General features: G+C 39.2%; 1 protein-coding gene across 2 annotated transcripts; it reads left to right on the top strand.

The window, feature by feature from the left end:
• The first annotated feature begins 15 nt into the window (after nt 1-15).
• On the top strand, nt 16-11,899 carry gtf2h2 (general transcription factor IIH, polypeptide 2). 2 transcript variants are annotated; one of them, XM_067600403.1, is made up of 15 exons: nt 16-117; nt 2,965-3,060; nt 3,167-3,244; nt 5,729-5,765; nt 5,876-5,962; nt 6,048-6,098; nt 6,556-6,610; nt 7,002-7,107; nt 7,192-7,282; nt 8,467-8,662; nt 9,861-9,924; nt 10,032-10,135; nt 10,323-10,425; nt 10,559-10,598; nt 11,048-11,899. In XM_067600403.1, exons 2-15 carry the CDS (start codon nt 3,005-3,007, stop codon nt 11,156-11,158), a joined length of 1,179 nt encoding a protein of 392 aa, XP_067456504.1. In that variant the 5' UTR covers nt 16-117; nt 2,965-3,004; the 3' UTR covers nt 11,159-11,899. The 2 variants fall into 2 exon arrangements, with proteins under 2 accessions (XP_067456504.1, XP_067456513.1); XM_067600412.1 differs by lacking the exon at nt 16-117 and adding an exon at nt 2,045-2,100.
• Nucleotides 11,900-14,206: the final 2,307 nt, after the last annotated feature.

The raw sequence follows: 14,206 nt of genomic DNA, 5'->3' as shown, positions 1-14,206 counted from the left end.
TAGACTGTAAAAAGAAATTAGTACTTACGAGGGCGGAATCTTTTTTCTCTGTAGAGCATGTGTCTCTCCGGAAGAAAACTCCGTTGCACCAGCTGGCACTACGCACCGGTGTTGAAGGTACGACTGATCATTGTTTTTAAATATTAAGCTAGTAAGTTGTATTATTCAGTATAACAAGACACAAAATAGATGTTAAATAAGCTTTCTCACGTCACCTGAAAACCTCCAATAAATCTGGTTCACATAAGTGTTAGCTAGCTAGCTGAACGTTATCTGTATTTAAGACTTCAAGTAACTTACCGTTAGTCGCTTGTGTTTACGATAAGACTTTATATAACTGAAAGGTTTAATTTGAAATGTTGAGATGTGCTATTATAGCAAAATATGCTCTAAATGTACTGCAAAAATCGCTGTAGACAGTTTGCGAGTATCGTTTATGGAGACAATTTAAAAATACGTTGCTTAGCGTTACTTGTCTGTGGTGCCTAAACTGTAGAGCAAAGTATTTTAGATTCTTGAATCTTGAATGTGCAACTTTCCGCATATAAATGATTGGCCAAGCAGCACTTGAACTCTTTTGAACACTGAAAGAGAGTCATATCTGTTTCACCTTTTTATGCTGATGTATGTGGCAACATCACAGACTATGGATGATATATGCGAGGTCGTTGTTGAAATGAGGAACCATTTGTACTAGTGAGTGACTCTTTGCTCGGCTGAGGTAAATGGAGGTAAAACACTGTACGCCAAAACCAGCAGACACAGGGGGTTTCTTTCCCCTCTATTTCATCCAACTCACTGTGACACTGTGCAATGGAACACTATAATACCTACTGCACCTAAAAATTATACACAAGAAAATACAAAATGTGCAATACATTTCACTCACTTCTGTACATCTGAACAGGCTGTATATACTATACATAACCACCTACTACATAGTATGTATATAAAATAAGTCTATTTTTTACCATTTAAAGCTATAATATGTAACTGTTCTACATTAAAATGTCTAAAAACAACTAGACCTATATTATATATTTTGTTGAGTTGTGTACTTACGTTTTCCCAAATGTTTCCAACAATTTTCAAACCCAGAGAAATCCATAATTTTAATCAAGGTAACGGTCCGTTTCATTTGGTCACCTGTCAATAGCGTCATACCCCCTCTACCAAAGAGTGTACGTGCACAAGATGCATGCGTTCGGTATACACTAGGGCTGTAGTCAACCAAAGAAAATCTACAGCCCTAGTATACACACAAGATAATACATTGGCGGCAATCACCGGCTCTCTTTGTTTTGGAGAGGAGGAGACCTCTGCTGATAATTCAGCACTAAGTGAAAACATCCTGAATGAGAAATACTGAAGTAATCCTATCCCAAAGAAGCTGGTTGTTTAACAATGAAGACAACATCTCCCATGATCCCAAGCGTCACCACACTCCGTCTTTTGTTATTGTTTTGATTGAGAGACACCCCCTGGCAGAAATTACATATTGTGCGCTCAATATGTATCTCATCACTGTGTACGTTTTACTTCTTTGCACCGTTTATATCCTGTATCACATGTATATAGTCATTCCTTGTGTATATTTCTGAAGATTGTTGTGTTGTTATTCTGTGTAACTACATTAAGAGCCACTAAACCACAGTCATATTCCTTGTATGTGTAAACATACTCGGCCAATTCAATTCAATTTTTATTTCGAACATTTTAAAGGAAAAGCAAACATATACATATCATAATCCCAGTAATCAATTCAAAAAGGCATTCCATGTTCAAAAAGGAGAAGGAAGAATTTAGAAACGTAACTAAATGCTTTTTGAACATAGAAGTTCCTCTCAGGTCATGTTTACTTTCTCTCATTTGAAACAACCCTTGGATACTTTTAGGTACTTGTTGATTTTTTACTCTGTACATGACTTGTGCAGTTTTGTAGTCAACCAGATCTTTGAATTTTAGTGCATTTAATTTAATAAAGAGTGGATTTGTTGCTTCTCTGTAAGTAGTGTTATTGACGATTCTTACGGCTCTTTTTTGAAGGATGAAGATTGGAATAGTGTTTGTTTGATACGTATTTCCCCACACTTCCATACAGTAAGTTATATATGGGAGTATGAAGGAACAGTATAAGGTGTATAATGAAGCTTGATTTAGAAGATATTTGACTTTATATAGTAATGCAATTGAATTTGATATTTTAACTTTAATATAATTTATATGTGACTTCCAGCATAATTTATCTATTATCACTCCAACAAATTAAAATTCAGTCACTCTTGATTTCTGCATCATTTATCATGAGTTTATTTGTGTTATTTGAACAATTACCAAACATTATACATTTTGTTTTTGTTAGTTTATTTGCATCAATCCAACTCTTTACCTCTTTCAATTACTTTTCCACCGTATCCAAAAGTTGTTTCACGTTGTCTCCACAACAAAGTAAATGTGTATCATCTGCAAATAGAATTTTCAGTGTATAAGACACTTCACGTATATTATTTATGTTCAAAATAAACAACAATGGTCCCAACACTGACCCCTGGGGAACACCACAAGTAACCTTCATGATTTTTGATTTGACATTTTGTATCTGAACGTATTGATATCTATTCTCTAGGTAGCTGGTTAGCCAGGAGAGTACTATCCCTATAATTCTATATCTTTGTAATTTTTTTAAATTAAAAGTCATGGTCTACTGTGTCAAATGCTTTTTTGAGATCCAGAAATACCCCTACTGCATATTCCTTATTTTCTATTGCAGTTGATATTTCTTCTACAGATTCTATAAGTGCAAACGAAGTTGTCCTATGAACTCTAAATCCATATTGCTGTTCATACAGTACATTATGTTTTGTGATGAAGTCATCTACTCTTGTATAGAATATTTTTTACAGTATTTTTGAGAACTGTGACCAATAAGATGATTCTGATTAATGTGACGCTGTTGTTTCCCAGATCTTTGGTTATTGGTTGGAATTCCTGACTGAAAGTCACAATGGATGAAGAACCAGAGAGAGCCAAGCGCTGGGAAGGGGGCTATGAGAGGACATGGTAAGACTGTTGGAGAAACCGCAGAAATTTAATTCATGCACTCAGACTTTGTTGTCCTTTATGTTGGTGCACCATAGTGAAACTTAATGTATGTGCTCTCCCACAGGGAAGTGCTAAAAGAGGATGAATCCGGCTCACTCAAAGCCACGGTTGAGGAGATCCTGTTCCAGTCCAAAAGGAAAAGGTGTGTGTGTGTGTGTGTGTGTGTGTGTGTGTGTGTGTGTGTGTGTGTGTGTGTGTGTGTGTGTGTGTGTGTGTGTGTGTAGGTCGTCTGAAAGATACAAGGAGACAGGGAAAGGATTGACCAAATGATTGATTTATGTTTTCACAGCTCCAAACACAAGACTGGAACTCTTTCTTTAGGGACTTAAATTCTGCTATTAAGTTCGTTGCATTCAGAAAGTATTCAGACCCCTTCACTTTTTTCACATTTTGTTATGTTGCAGCCTTCTGCTAAAAATCATTTAAATTCATTTTCTCTCATCAATCTAGTTTCTCAAGTTGAAGCACTTGATTCATCAGTGATTACAGCCTTGAGTCTTCTCGGGTATGACACAACAAGCTTTGCACACCTGGATTTGGGGATTTTCTGCCATTCGTCTCTGCAGATCCTCTCAAGTGCTGTCAGGTTGGACGGGGACCGTTGGTGGACAGCCTTCGTCCAGAGATGTCCATTTGGGTTCAAGTTAGGGCTCTGGCTGGGCCGCTCAAGGACATTCACAGAGATGTCCCTAAGCCACTCCTGTGTTATCTTGGCTGTGTGCTTAAGGTGATTGTCCTGTTGGAGGGTGAATCTACAGTCTTGAGCGTTCTGGACCAAGTTTCATTAAGGATAGCTATGGCCCTGTTTACACCTGGTATTAACATGCGTCTCGGGTGATCCAATCACAAGTGGACAGCTTTAAGTGTGTCTGTTTAAACCTGGCATTAACATGCGAAAAATTAATGGTTTAATTTCTATTCTAACTGCTGATTTGAAAAGGGAAACTGGTTAGGGGAACGAGAGAAAATGGGAGGTGGATTACGTTTTTAATTCACATGAAAAACAAAATAATTTGTTTATCCTGTTATCAAACAAGTTGAACAGCTTTGGACGGAGGGTCCTGTGTCTAGTCTGCTGGAAAATAGAGGACGTCAGTTGAGTAGGTGGTCCTTCAATGTGGCCCAGGACGCATTTGCATTTACACTACTGAAAGAATGTGGTCACATGCGACCCAGACCACCTCCGAATGTGGTCTGAGTGATCGGATCTCAATCCATCCTCAATGCGTCTTGGGTGCGTTTACACCTGTATTTAGAGTTGACCACTTGTGATCGGATCACCCGAGACAGATGTTAATGCCAGGTGTAAACAGGGCCTATGTACTTTCAGCTTTCCCTCAACCTTGACCATTCTCTCAGTCCCTGCTGCTGAAAAACACCCCCAACATCAGGATGCTGTCACCACCATGCTTCACTGTTGGGATGGTATTGGGCAGGTGATGAGCAGTGCCTGGTTCCCTCCAGACTTGATGCTATGAATTTAGGCCAAACAGTCCAATCTTGGTTTCATCAGACCAGAGAATCTTTCTCTTTCGTTTCTCACAGTCTCAGAGTCATGTAGTTGTTTTTTTGTAAACTCCCAGCAGGCTTTCCTGTGTCTTTCACTGAGGAGAGGCTTCCATCTGGCCACTCTGCCATAAAGCCCAGATGGGTGGAGTGTTGCGGTGATGGTTGTCCTTCTGGAGGTTTCTCCCATATCCACACAGGATCTCTGGAGCTCAGCCAGAGTGACCATCAGGTTCTTAGTCACCTCTCTTACCAAGGCCCTTCTCCCACGATTGCCCAGTTTGACTGGGCAGCCAGCTCTAGGAAGAGTCCTGGTTGTTCCAAAGTTCTTCCATTTAAGAATCATGGAGGCCGCTGTGCTCTTGGGAACCTTCAATGCAGCAGAAATGTTTTTGTAGCCTTCCCCAGATCTGTGCCTCAACACAATCCTGTCTCTGAGCTCTGCAAGCAGTTCTTTCAACCTCATAACTTTGTTTTTGCTTTGATGTGCGTCTCTCTGAGAAACATCTCAAAGATGATCAAGAGTAATGGAAGGCACCTGAGTTTAATTTCAAGTGTCATAACAAAGGGTCTGGATACTTATGTAAATGTGATATTTCAGTTTTTCCTTTTTAATAAATTAGCAAAAATTTCTAAAATTCTGTTTTTGCCTTGTCATCATGGGGTATTGAGTGCAGATTGACGAGGGAAAAAATGATTTTAAACGATTTTAGCATAAGGCTGCAACATAAAATGTGTAAAAAGTGAAGAATACTTTCTGAATGCACTGTAAATGAGTTACAACTCAAAAACTAATATCATGTCTATTTGACTTTTAAATTGTTGGAACAATGTTGTTCACACTCACTGGAGTGATATTTTCATTATTTGTAACTCATTAAATACAAGTTAGTGAGCAGAATATTAATTGAAGTTTAAAACAGAGAATAAGATTAATGGTTTTTATTTCTTCTTGTTCTTCTGAAAGTAACGTATTGAAGTCTGAGCCTGTAATGTGTGTGGAACCTACATTTGTCCCTTATTGCTTTATATTTATTGTTATATATCAGATTAAAAATCAACTGGATTCTTTCACCAACAAACAACACTACAACATTAACTGGCTTTGTTTATCTCATAGGGTTGTAGAGAGCCATGGACAAGTGAGGCTGGGGATGGTGAGTTCAGCCTTCTTCCTACAGAAGACATAAAGATGGGGATAAAGTTGTTTAGAAGGTATTATCATTACCAAATAATTCCTGATGATATTTGATGTCCTGCTCTGTAGATGCGTCATCTCTATGTGGTGATTGACTGTTCAAGAAGTATGGAAGACCAAGACTTGAAGCCGAACCGCCTCACCTCTACTCTAAAGGTAAGTTCTGTTGCAGGTTCATCACACCGTACGCCAGCAACCGTCCAGCTGTAAAACGTCATCTCCTTTCTCCTTTTATCTTCAGCTGATGGAAGCTTTTGTTGAGGAGTATTTTGACCAAAACCCCATCAGTCAGGTACGTTTCTACAATCTTGTGAACTGTATTGTAACTTTATATTTGGGCTTAGCTTTTGCCAATAATGTTACTTTTGTACTGCCAGATACATATATGAAGGATGTTTGCAGCCAAAATGCACTTCCACCATTCGAATGAATGGGAGGACTGGTGTTTTCACCACAGCGCCTGATTTGATCTGAATATGGCCTTATTTCATGTCATCAACCATGTATTGCATAGTGATGCATATTGTATGAATGTATGGATCTATCAGCTCACGACAAGCTAACATACACAAAATTATGTTTGTCTGGGGAGGATTTATTCAGTTTGAGGTGAAGGACGACAAAGAAATAGAGCAGAACTGTAATATTCTGTCATCAGCTATTTTATCTGATTGCCTAAAAGTGGTGGGCCTCCACCAAGCTGCCAGTGGCTGTTATGTCACCCAACAACATGTGTTATGTGTTCTCAGGTGGGCATCATCACTACAAAGAATAAACGAGCTGAGAAACTGACTGACCTGGCAGGTAAGGAGAATAGAAACTGCTGACATCAGATGCCAACACTCAATGTAAAGATTTAACACTTAGGAATCAGCTTTAAAATCATTTTCTTCTGTACATATGTTTTTAAAATCTTTGTATTTTTTTGTTCGTTCCCATTCCTGCTACTTGATGCCATAGGTGTCTCCATCTATGGAATATGTTTCTGTCTGTCATCTTTTGGTTCTATCATACCTTTGGTGCCTTTTTTGTATAAAGCATTGCAGTGACTATGGCTGTGGTGCCTTACTGGAACTCTCGATTTTGAGCTTCAAACTTTTCACTTATTGTTAGCTGCCTCCTGAAGTCTCCAGTCTGTGAAGTTACCCATGCATCTTTAATGTACTGTGATTTGTTGATCTTGTTTCACCACCAGGGAATCCAAAGAAGCACACTGCTGCTCTGAAGAAAGCAGTGGACACTGTGTGTGTAGGAGAGCCGTCCCTGTACAACTCTCTCAGCCTGGCCATACAGACTCTCAAGTAGGTTCTGCAGCATGTATTTTTAAGAATGGCTTCTGTGATATCACTGAATGTCACTCAGCTGTTGCCTGTCTTTGTATGAAGACACATGCCTGGACACACAAGCCGGGAGATCCTGATCATCCTCAGCAGCCTCACCACATGTGACCCAGCCAACATCTACGAGCTGATCAAGGTGAAGTCCCAGCTTAAACCCTCATACAGCGGCACAGTGTCATCAGTTACTAATTGTTAGCTGATTAGCAGCTCAGCTGCTAGCCATGTATGTGCCATTTAATTTTAACTGAATGTAAATTTTTTAGAGGTTGTATTAAGCACAGATATGGACTAAACTAAAAGGACAGGGCTCAAAACAATAAGAATATCTTAAATGGGAGCTATTATGCTAATTTCAGCTCTAAATTTTATGTTTGGACTCCACTAGAGTAGCTTTGCATGATTCACAGTTCAAAAGCCTTATTTATCTTATACTGGCCCTTTATGCTGCCCCTCACTATACACTGTCTCTTTAAGGCTCCCCTCCCAATGAGCCCACTCTCTTCTGATTGGCCAGCTTTATGTATCAGAGTTCTGTAACTTTACCACCAATGCAAACCAAAAAGCTTTTAAACGACTAAGTAACGGGAGGCTTTAATTGTGAAGAATTTACAGGAAGTGAAACGTGTTCTTCGGTGAATTAGCAGATCTTTGTCAGTGGCGCTAAAAACCAGACGAAACAAGATATGGAGATATTTGGACCTGTTTGTTCAGCGGATCAGTGATAAATGATGCAGGGAGGAATAGTACAAGCAGAAACAGCCACAGTGATGATGATGCTTGATGAAGAGCTGCAGACCAGCACACTTCCAACAGGTAGACTACTTATTTTACTTTGCAGTGCTGTGTAACGGAGTCATGACTTCACGTGACTACCCCTAAAACAGTTGAAAAATACCACAAGTTCACTGCTAGGAGTGGAGCAGTGAACTGTGCACATAGCAGATGTCCATATAAAGAAATCCATCACCAGCTGATGTCAGCTCAGCCTGAAAGTAGAAAAAACTGTTGGAAACTTAACGTTCAGAGCAGTCTGCTGGTGCTTTTTGCTCACAAGGATTACTTCTACTTCTACCTCATTATTTGACATGTCAGCCACTTTTAACATCAACATCCGACACTGTGACATTATATATGCATATATGTATATATATATATATATATATATATATATATATATATATATATATATATATATACATATATATATATACATATATATATAAATTCCAAATTAGGGCCATAGAATTGACCTAGAAATCATTCCTCATGTAATGTGTTACTTACTACTGTCTGTATAACTGTGCTGTCCTCCACTGTCAGACCCTGAAGTCTTTGAAGGTGCGTGTGTCCGTCATCGGCCTCTCAGCAGAGGTTCGGGTGTGCACAGTGTTGACCAGAGAGACAGGCGGCTCGTACCATGTCATCCTGGATGAGAGCCACTTCAAAGAGCTGCTGATGCTGCATGTCAAACCTCCCCCTGCCAGCTCCTCATCTGAATGCTCTTTAATACGCATGGGTCAGTATACAGATGGTTTCTCATTGTAAAGACTTAGCTTCCATCTCCGAACAAACTAAAAACTTAACACACATCACTTCCCCTGACGAAAGAGCTAACAAACACCAGACAAGCGTTTACAGCAGCAAATGTAACAGAGCTTATGACACCATCATACCTGGGCCTGAGTCTTTAGCTTGTTTTAAACAATACAGGGATAGTTGGGATTCTATATGATCTCCAAGTTGCTGAGATGTGGCACAAATTATTATATATTATTATATATTATTATTATTATTATAATTAAAATATTGAATTTTAGCATTAAAAGAGCCATACGTATGGTTGGGTGCCGATAGCTGCAGTATTTGTTGATTTCCATTATTATGCATTTATAATAATAAAGTTTCATCACATTAAAAAAAATATGACATTAGCTGCATTTTATATCATGTTTTTCAAACCTATCAAAATAGAAAATATAAGCAATACATATCCAAATCACTGTGAAAGCTCATTGTTCCTGGTTGTCATAGTAACACAATACTCTTTCTCAGCTGCAGTCAGAAAAGACTGTAAATAGAGTTGTTCTCAACACAGACTGAGACATTCAAAGTTGAGCCAAGCAAAAGAACTCAAATCAGCTGTTTGGCTCACTGCTTTATCAGGGGCTGATATCTACTGTGTTCAACTGCAGGTATTGCTGTTCTTAAACATCACATACAGTATCTGTGTAAGCTGCCTCATCTCTCCTCGCATCAAGAGATATGATGAGTGCACAACAGCAGGTTCATGTGTCCCATTAAGATACATGACACTTTATTTCTTGTTTTGTTTTGGGGTTTTTTGTCCTTGAAGACACCGACATCTAAATGTTGATATATTTATGATATTTTTTGAGAGCATGCAAGGTATTGTGAAATAATTTGTGTCCTTGTGCAACTAAAATAAAAACTAATTTTACTTTTTGTGGAAAGAAATAATCATTTAATTATATTATTGGCTTATTTAAAGAAGAATATTTATCTGAAAATCCACATCATAAGCTAAAACTGATGAACTTGTTTTTTCATTTGATACTGATTTGAGTTCATACGTCATACATGTTCCATCAGTTTCATTACTTGGGGCGGGGGTGCTATGAAAGGTTTAGCAGGTCGGAGCATATTTTTGGATCTTCTGTCTCAGACTGACTGATTTCGTTCCTGTGTATGTTCAGGTTTTCCTCAGCACACCATCGCCTCTCTGACTGACCAGGATGCCAAGCCTTCATTCAGCATGTCGTAAGTTGAAAACAGTGTGAATTCAACTTTGTGGCCAGAAGTGTGAGCAGCTGCTTTATTTATACTCATGTAAATTCTCTCTGTAATGTTTCTGGCGTGTGTCTCAGTCATTTAGACAGCAGCAGTGCTCCAGGTCTGTCTCTGGGAGGATACTTCTGTCCACAGTGCCACGCCAAGTACACAGAGCTTCCTGTGGAGTGTAAAGTCTGTGGTATGTCTGATGGGAGGATTCAGTCTTTGTGTGCAGTCAGTGTAATATTAGAAGAGATGGGGATGAATTTCTCCCTGTAACATCAAAAAGGACTGTATGTGGACTGTGTCTTTGCTGCTTTAAAGGTTCAAACTAATACAAGCGCCATAGTTTTGACTGTGTGTGTGTGTGTGTATGTGTCTCCAAGGTTTGACTCTGGTGTCAGCCCCTCATCTTGCCAGATCCTTCCACCACCTCTTTCCCCTCCAAGCCTTTATAGAGAGTCCTGTAGAGGAGCTCCAAGGAGACAGGTACCTCTGACACACACACACACACACACACACACACACACACACACACACACACACACACACACACACACACACACACACACACACAGATACTGTGCCCCTGTGTGTCTTAACCTGTTGTGATCTATTACAGGTTCTGTCAAGCATGTGAAGGAGAGCTGAAGGATAAAAGTGTAAGTGTGTCATTGTCCTATCTATCTATATCTATGGAGGACTTTCAGGTGATAGAACATAATATTAAAGGGACACTTTCCCTATTTTGCACATGGAATTCAGTTTGCTAATCAGTATGAAGACCACTGTGGCTCTGGAGGAGCTTTGTCATGTGTTATTTTGAAGTCCATGGTCCAAGACATGGTCTTTTGTGAGGCATGAAGTTCTATAAAGTTGCATTATGGGAAGTGTAGGACTCATGCTAGGGACTACAAAAGTCAAGATATCTCAGCCTCCGCTGCACCAAGTCTCTCATGAGTCCCACATATGTATAGAAGTGAGATACTAAATTGCTGGTCAATTAAAAAATATCAAGATTGTAAAAATAGTGTTAATTCATTCATTTCTACTTCAATACATCTATTTGTCTTTATTTTTGTGCTCTCTCTCCCCCTCTTTGTTTTTCTAGATATTCACCTGTCCGACATGTCACCAAGTGTTCTGTGTGGAGTGTGACCTGTTCATCCATGACTCCCTGCACTGCTGCCCCTGCTGTATTCACAGTCAGAGTGCCCTCTGACACTGAGAGGCTGTCAGACAGAGACTGAAACAAACCTTCGGACCATGTATCTGGCTTTCAGCCCGACATTCAGCCAATAAGGGCCACTGGTCTTGTCATTGTTGTCCACTGCTGACAGGATGGATATGATGTATACAGGCTGTCTATGGACCAAAAGTGTTGATGATTTGTAAGATATTGAATAATTACAGTTGATCCATATCTTTTCAATGTGGAAGCAGCAGCTGTATTCTTGCTCAGCGCGGTGCTGAGTTGGTCTGAAGCTCCTATCTGCTTTGAAAACTGCATCTGAGCAGCTGTAGAACAGCACACTGCTGTATTTGTCAGAAATGGTGTGTGCACATTGTTTATACACTTTTCTACTACAGTTCTTATTGTGACATGACAGTTACAATAAAACTGAAATGTATTTGTACTGGTTGAAATTCTTGAAGTAGAATTGTTCTATTGTTTAAACAGGCACGTACACATTTGCTCTCGTTTTTTACTGTCAAATCCCAAATCTTGCATTTGCTATGAAGAATTTAGAATTGGCAGCAGGACTGTAGCTATCATTGAGAACACTGAAGTTCTGCCTTTGGTGTTTTTTCTGGGAATTTGCAGGTTTTAGCAATTTGGGGTGAGTTAACATTTTACAGTTAAAACCTCTGTGGGTATTTTATAAGCTGATTCCAGTTGTTTAGACTCACCCAATTTAAATTTGACTATTTGTAGAACAAATAAATCACTATTTTCCCACCAGTGCAGCCCTGGATCTCACTGTTTAATTCACCTAATCCTGACCTGCAAACAGAAGCTTAATTAAAGCTGCAAGCAGCGTTGAACGGGCCCTCGCGCCCCCGCTCACGTCAGACCGCGGCGCAATCGAAGGTCTTCTGTCACAGGCATGTAGATGTGTTCAGACCCGGGCTGTTTTCAGACAGTGCAAGAAGAAGATAAACATCACTTCCTTTGCCCACTATTTTGCCTGCTGCTGGGGCTGTTTTGCTGAATTTTAGTGGGGGGCGCTAGTCAGCCAGTTTGCATCACTGATGGAATATTGTCATGTACACGTGTTCAGGCCGGGACTCTTATCAAACATGTGAAGTTTGGTGCAGACTGGAGCATGTACAATAAATTTATAGCAACTTCCTCTGTCATGGCGAAACATCAAATCTCAACGGAATGAGGATGAGAATTTTCTGCAGGGTGAGACATGTCTGTCTTCTCACACCTGTGTCATCAAAATGATGCAAGTTTTGGGCCCATTCACTTGAATTTCAATTAGTAAATTGAAAACTCTTGATGAGTTTGTGTGTAAAACAAATTAACTTCCTAATTTTCATCAAGTCTATTTTTAGAAAAGGAAAGACATGACCTGGTGAAAGTTTGATTGACATGTGTACTGTCAGGTGTGTCGAGACAATAAGTAACTGCAGCTGGACACATGGAGAGTGTGAGTGAACCCACACCTTTTTGTACATTTACTGCTTCCACATAGTTTTAGATACAGACTTCATTTGAACTTTAAACGAGTCGCAAGACTTTGACCTACAAATCGTGAATTTACATGTGTTTTCTATCTTTTACTGTTTTTGAGATATTAGAGTGTGAGTTTTAAAGTCTTTTCTTGCTCCTCCTGTGATTTTATAATGAGTGTGTATTGCGGAATGTTTCACAGCACTGAGGGAGTCCCATAACGAGGAGCAGTTGGAGAGGAGTACACTTCTGGTGAAATATCCTCATAAATCCCATTACTTTGGCCAAATCTTATATTTAAAATGATATTTTAATAGGAAATTTTGTGGCAAATCCATTGATACAGGTTTGAAAGTGGGCACCGAGTGGTGAGTCACAGTGAGACAAAACCAGCTGCTACAGTCTTATCTTAAAAGAAACTAACCTGCAAAAATATGTATAAATGCTTGGACTCCATTTGCTGTATTTCAGAACATGTTTTGGTTGAAATAACTAATTGAGATGTCACTGAATAAAAACTCAACTTTGTAGGATCCTTTAATATACATTTTTCCAACCAAAAAAGAACAAAATGAATTGTGATTATTTGCCACTGGATGTTTTTCTGATATATACAGTACTTTTCTGCTACTTCTACTTCTAGTCAGAACATCTTCAAGGTTTGAAACAGTAAGAAACATCCACTGAGCTGCGATGTGTCATTTTCAGTTTTTTCCAAACATGCTTGTCAGGAACAGGAAAATAGTCTCCCAAGTACTTCAATATTTACACAGAGATTTTTTGCTGGCGTCTCACCTATTTCAACCTTTTAACAGCTTGTGAAAACATCATGGTAATAGAGTTGTTGTGTGCTGTTAGTACCTGTATTAAAGGATCTGCCTTTTATATAAGGTTTCAAATATGTGCTTTGACTGTTGTTTGTTAGGATGTCCTTTAGTTTACATTTGGATAATGTGCCAGAACAGTAATTTATCTATATACGGCTGTAAGTTTCTTACCAGTTTTCCTGCTTTGAACCAAGGCTGCTTCTATGTGTTTCTCTTTCCTCCTTAAACTGTTTTTTTTCAGTCTTGAATCAGTTGTGTCTTTTTTACTTTCTCCTTGTTTTTCTTTCAACACTTTTACATTCTGCAATTCTTCCTCACTTCTGTCTTCTCTCTCCTGATTCCTTCACTCACTCTGGAAATGTAAAAAACTGAGGAACAGCAAGAGCAAGAGAGAGAAGGCAGGTAAGCTGCTCATATCATTGTTAAAGAGTAACTTCACCCAGGGTAATAAACCGCCTCGCAGCAGCTCCATGTTCTGTACAAAAAGGAAAAATATATCTAGGAATACTATTAACTAGCGCTATAAAAGAGGCAAAATGTACTTTATTCATGAACTGTTTGTTGAGGTAAGTTTGCCTCAATGTGCATCTTCCTACATTCACACAGACCGACCGAAGGTGGCGTTCTCACTTGGTCTTACTGACGCAGGACATGTTGGACCCTTCAGTACTGACAGTACATTTAAATTCAGTAAAGTCTTCTTTAACCTTGGTCAGGCCTACAGTCCAACTACAGCTACTCACCTCTTTCTCCTACACACACA

Source organism: Thunnus thynnus, chromosome 2 (assembly GCF_963924715.1).
Source record: "Thunnus thynnus chromosome 2, fThuThy2.1, whole genome shotgun sequence".
Lineage (NCBI taxonomy): Eukaryota > Metazoa > Chordata > Actinopteri > Scombriformes > Scombridae > Thunnus > Thunnus thynnus.
The sequence above is the reverse complement of the archived record's forward strand: the minus strand, read 5'-3'. Positions and strand labels throughout refer to the sequence as shown.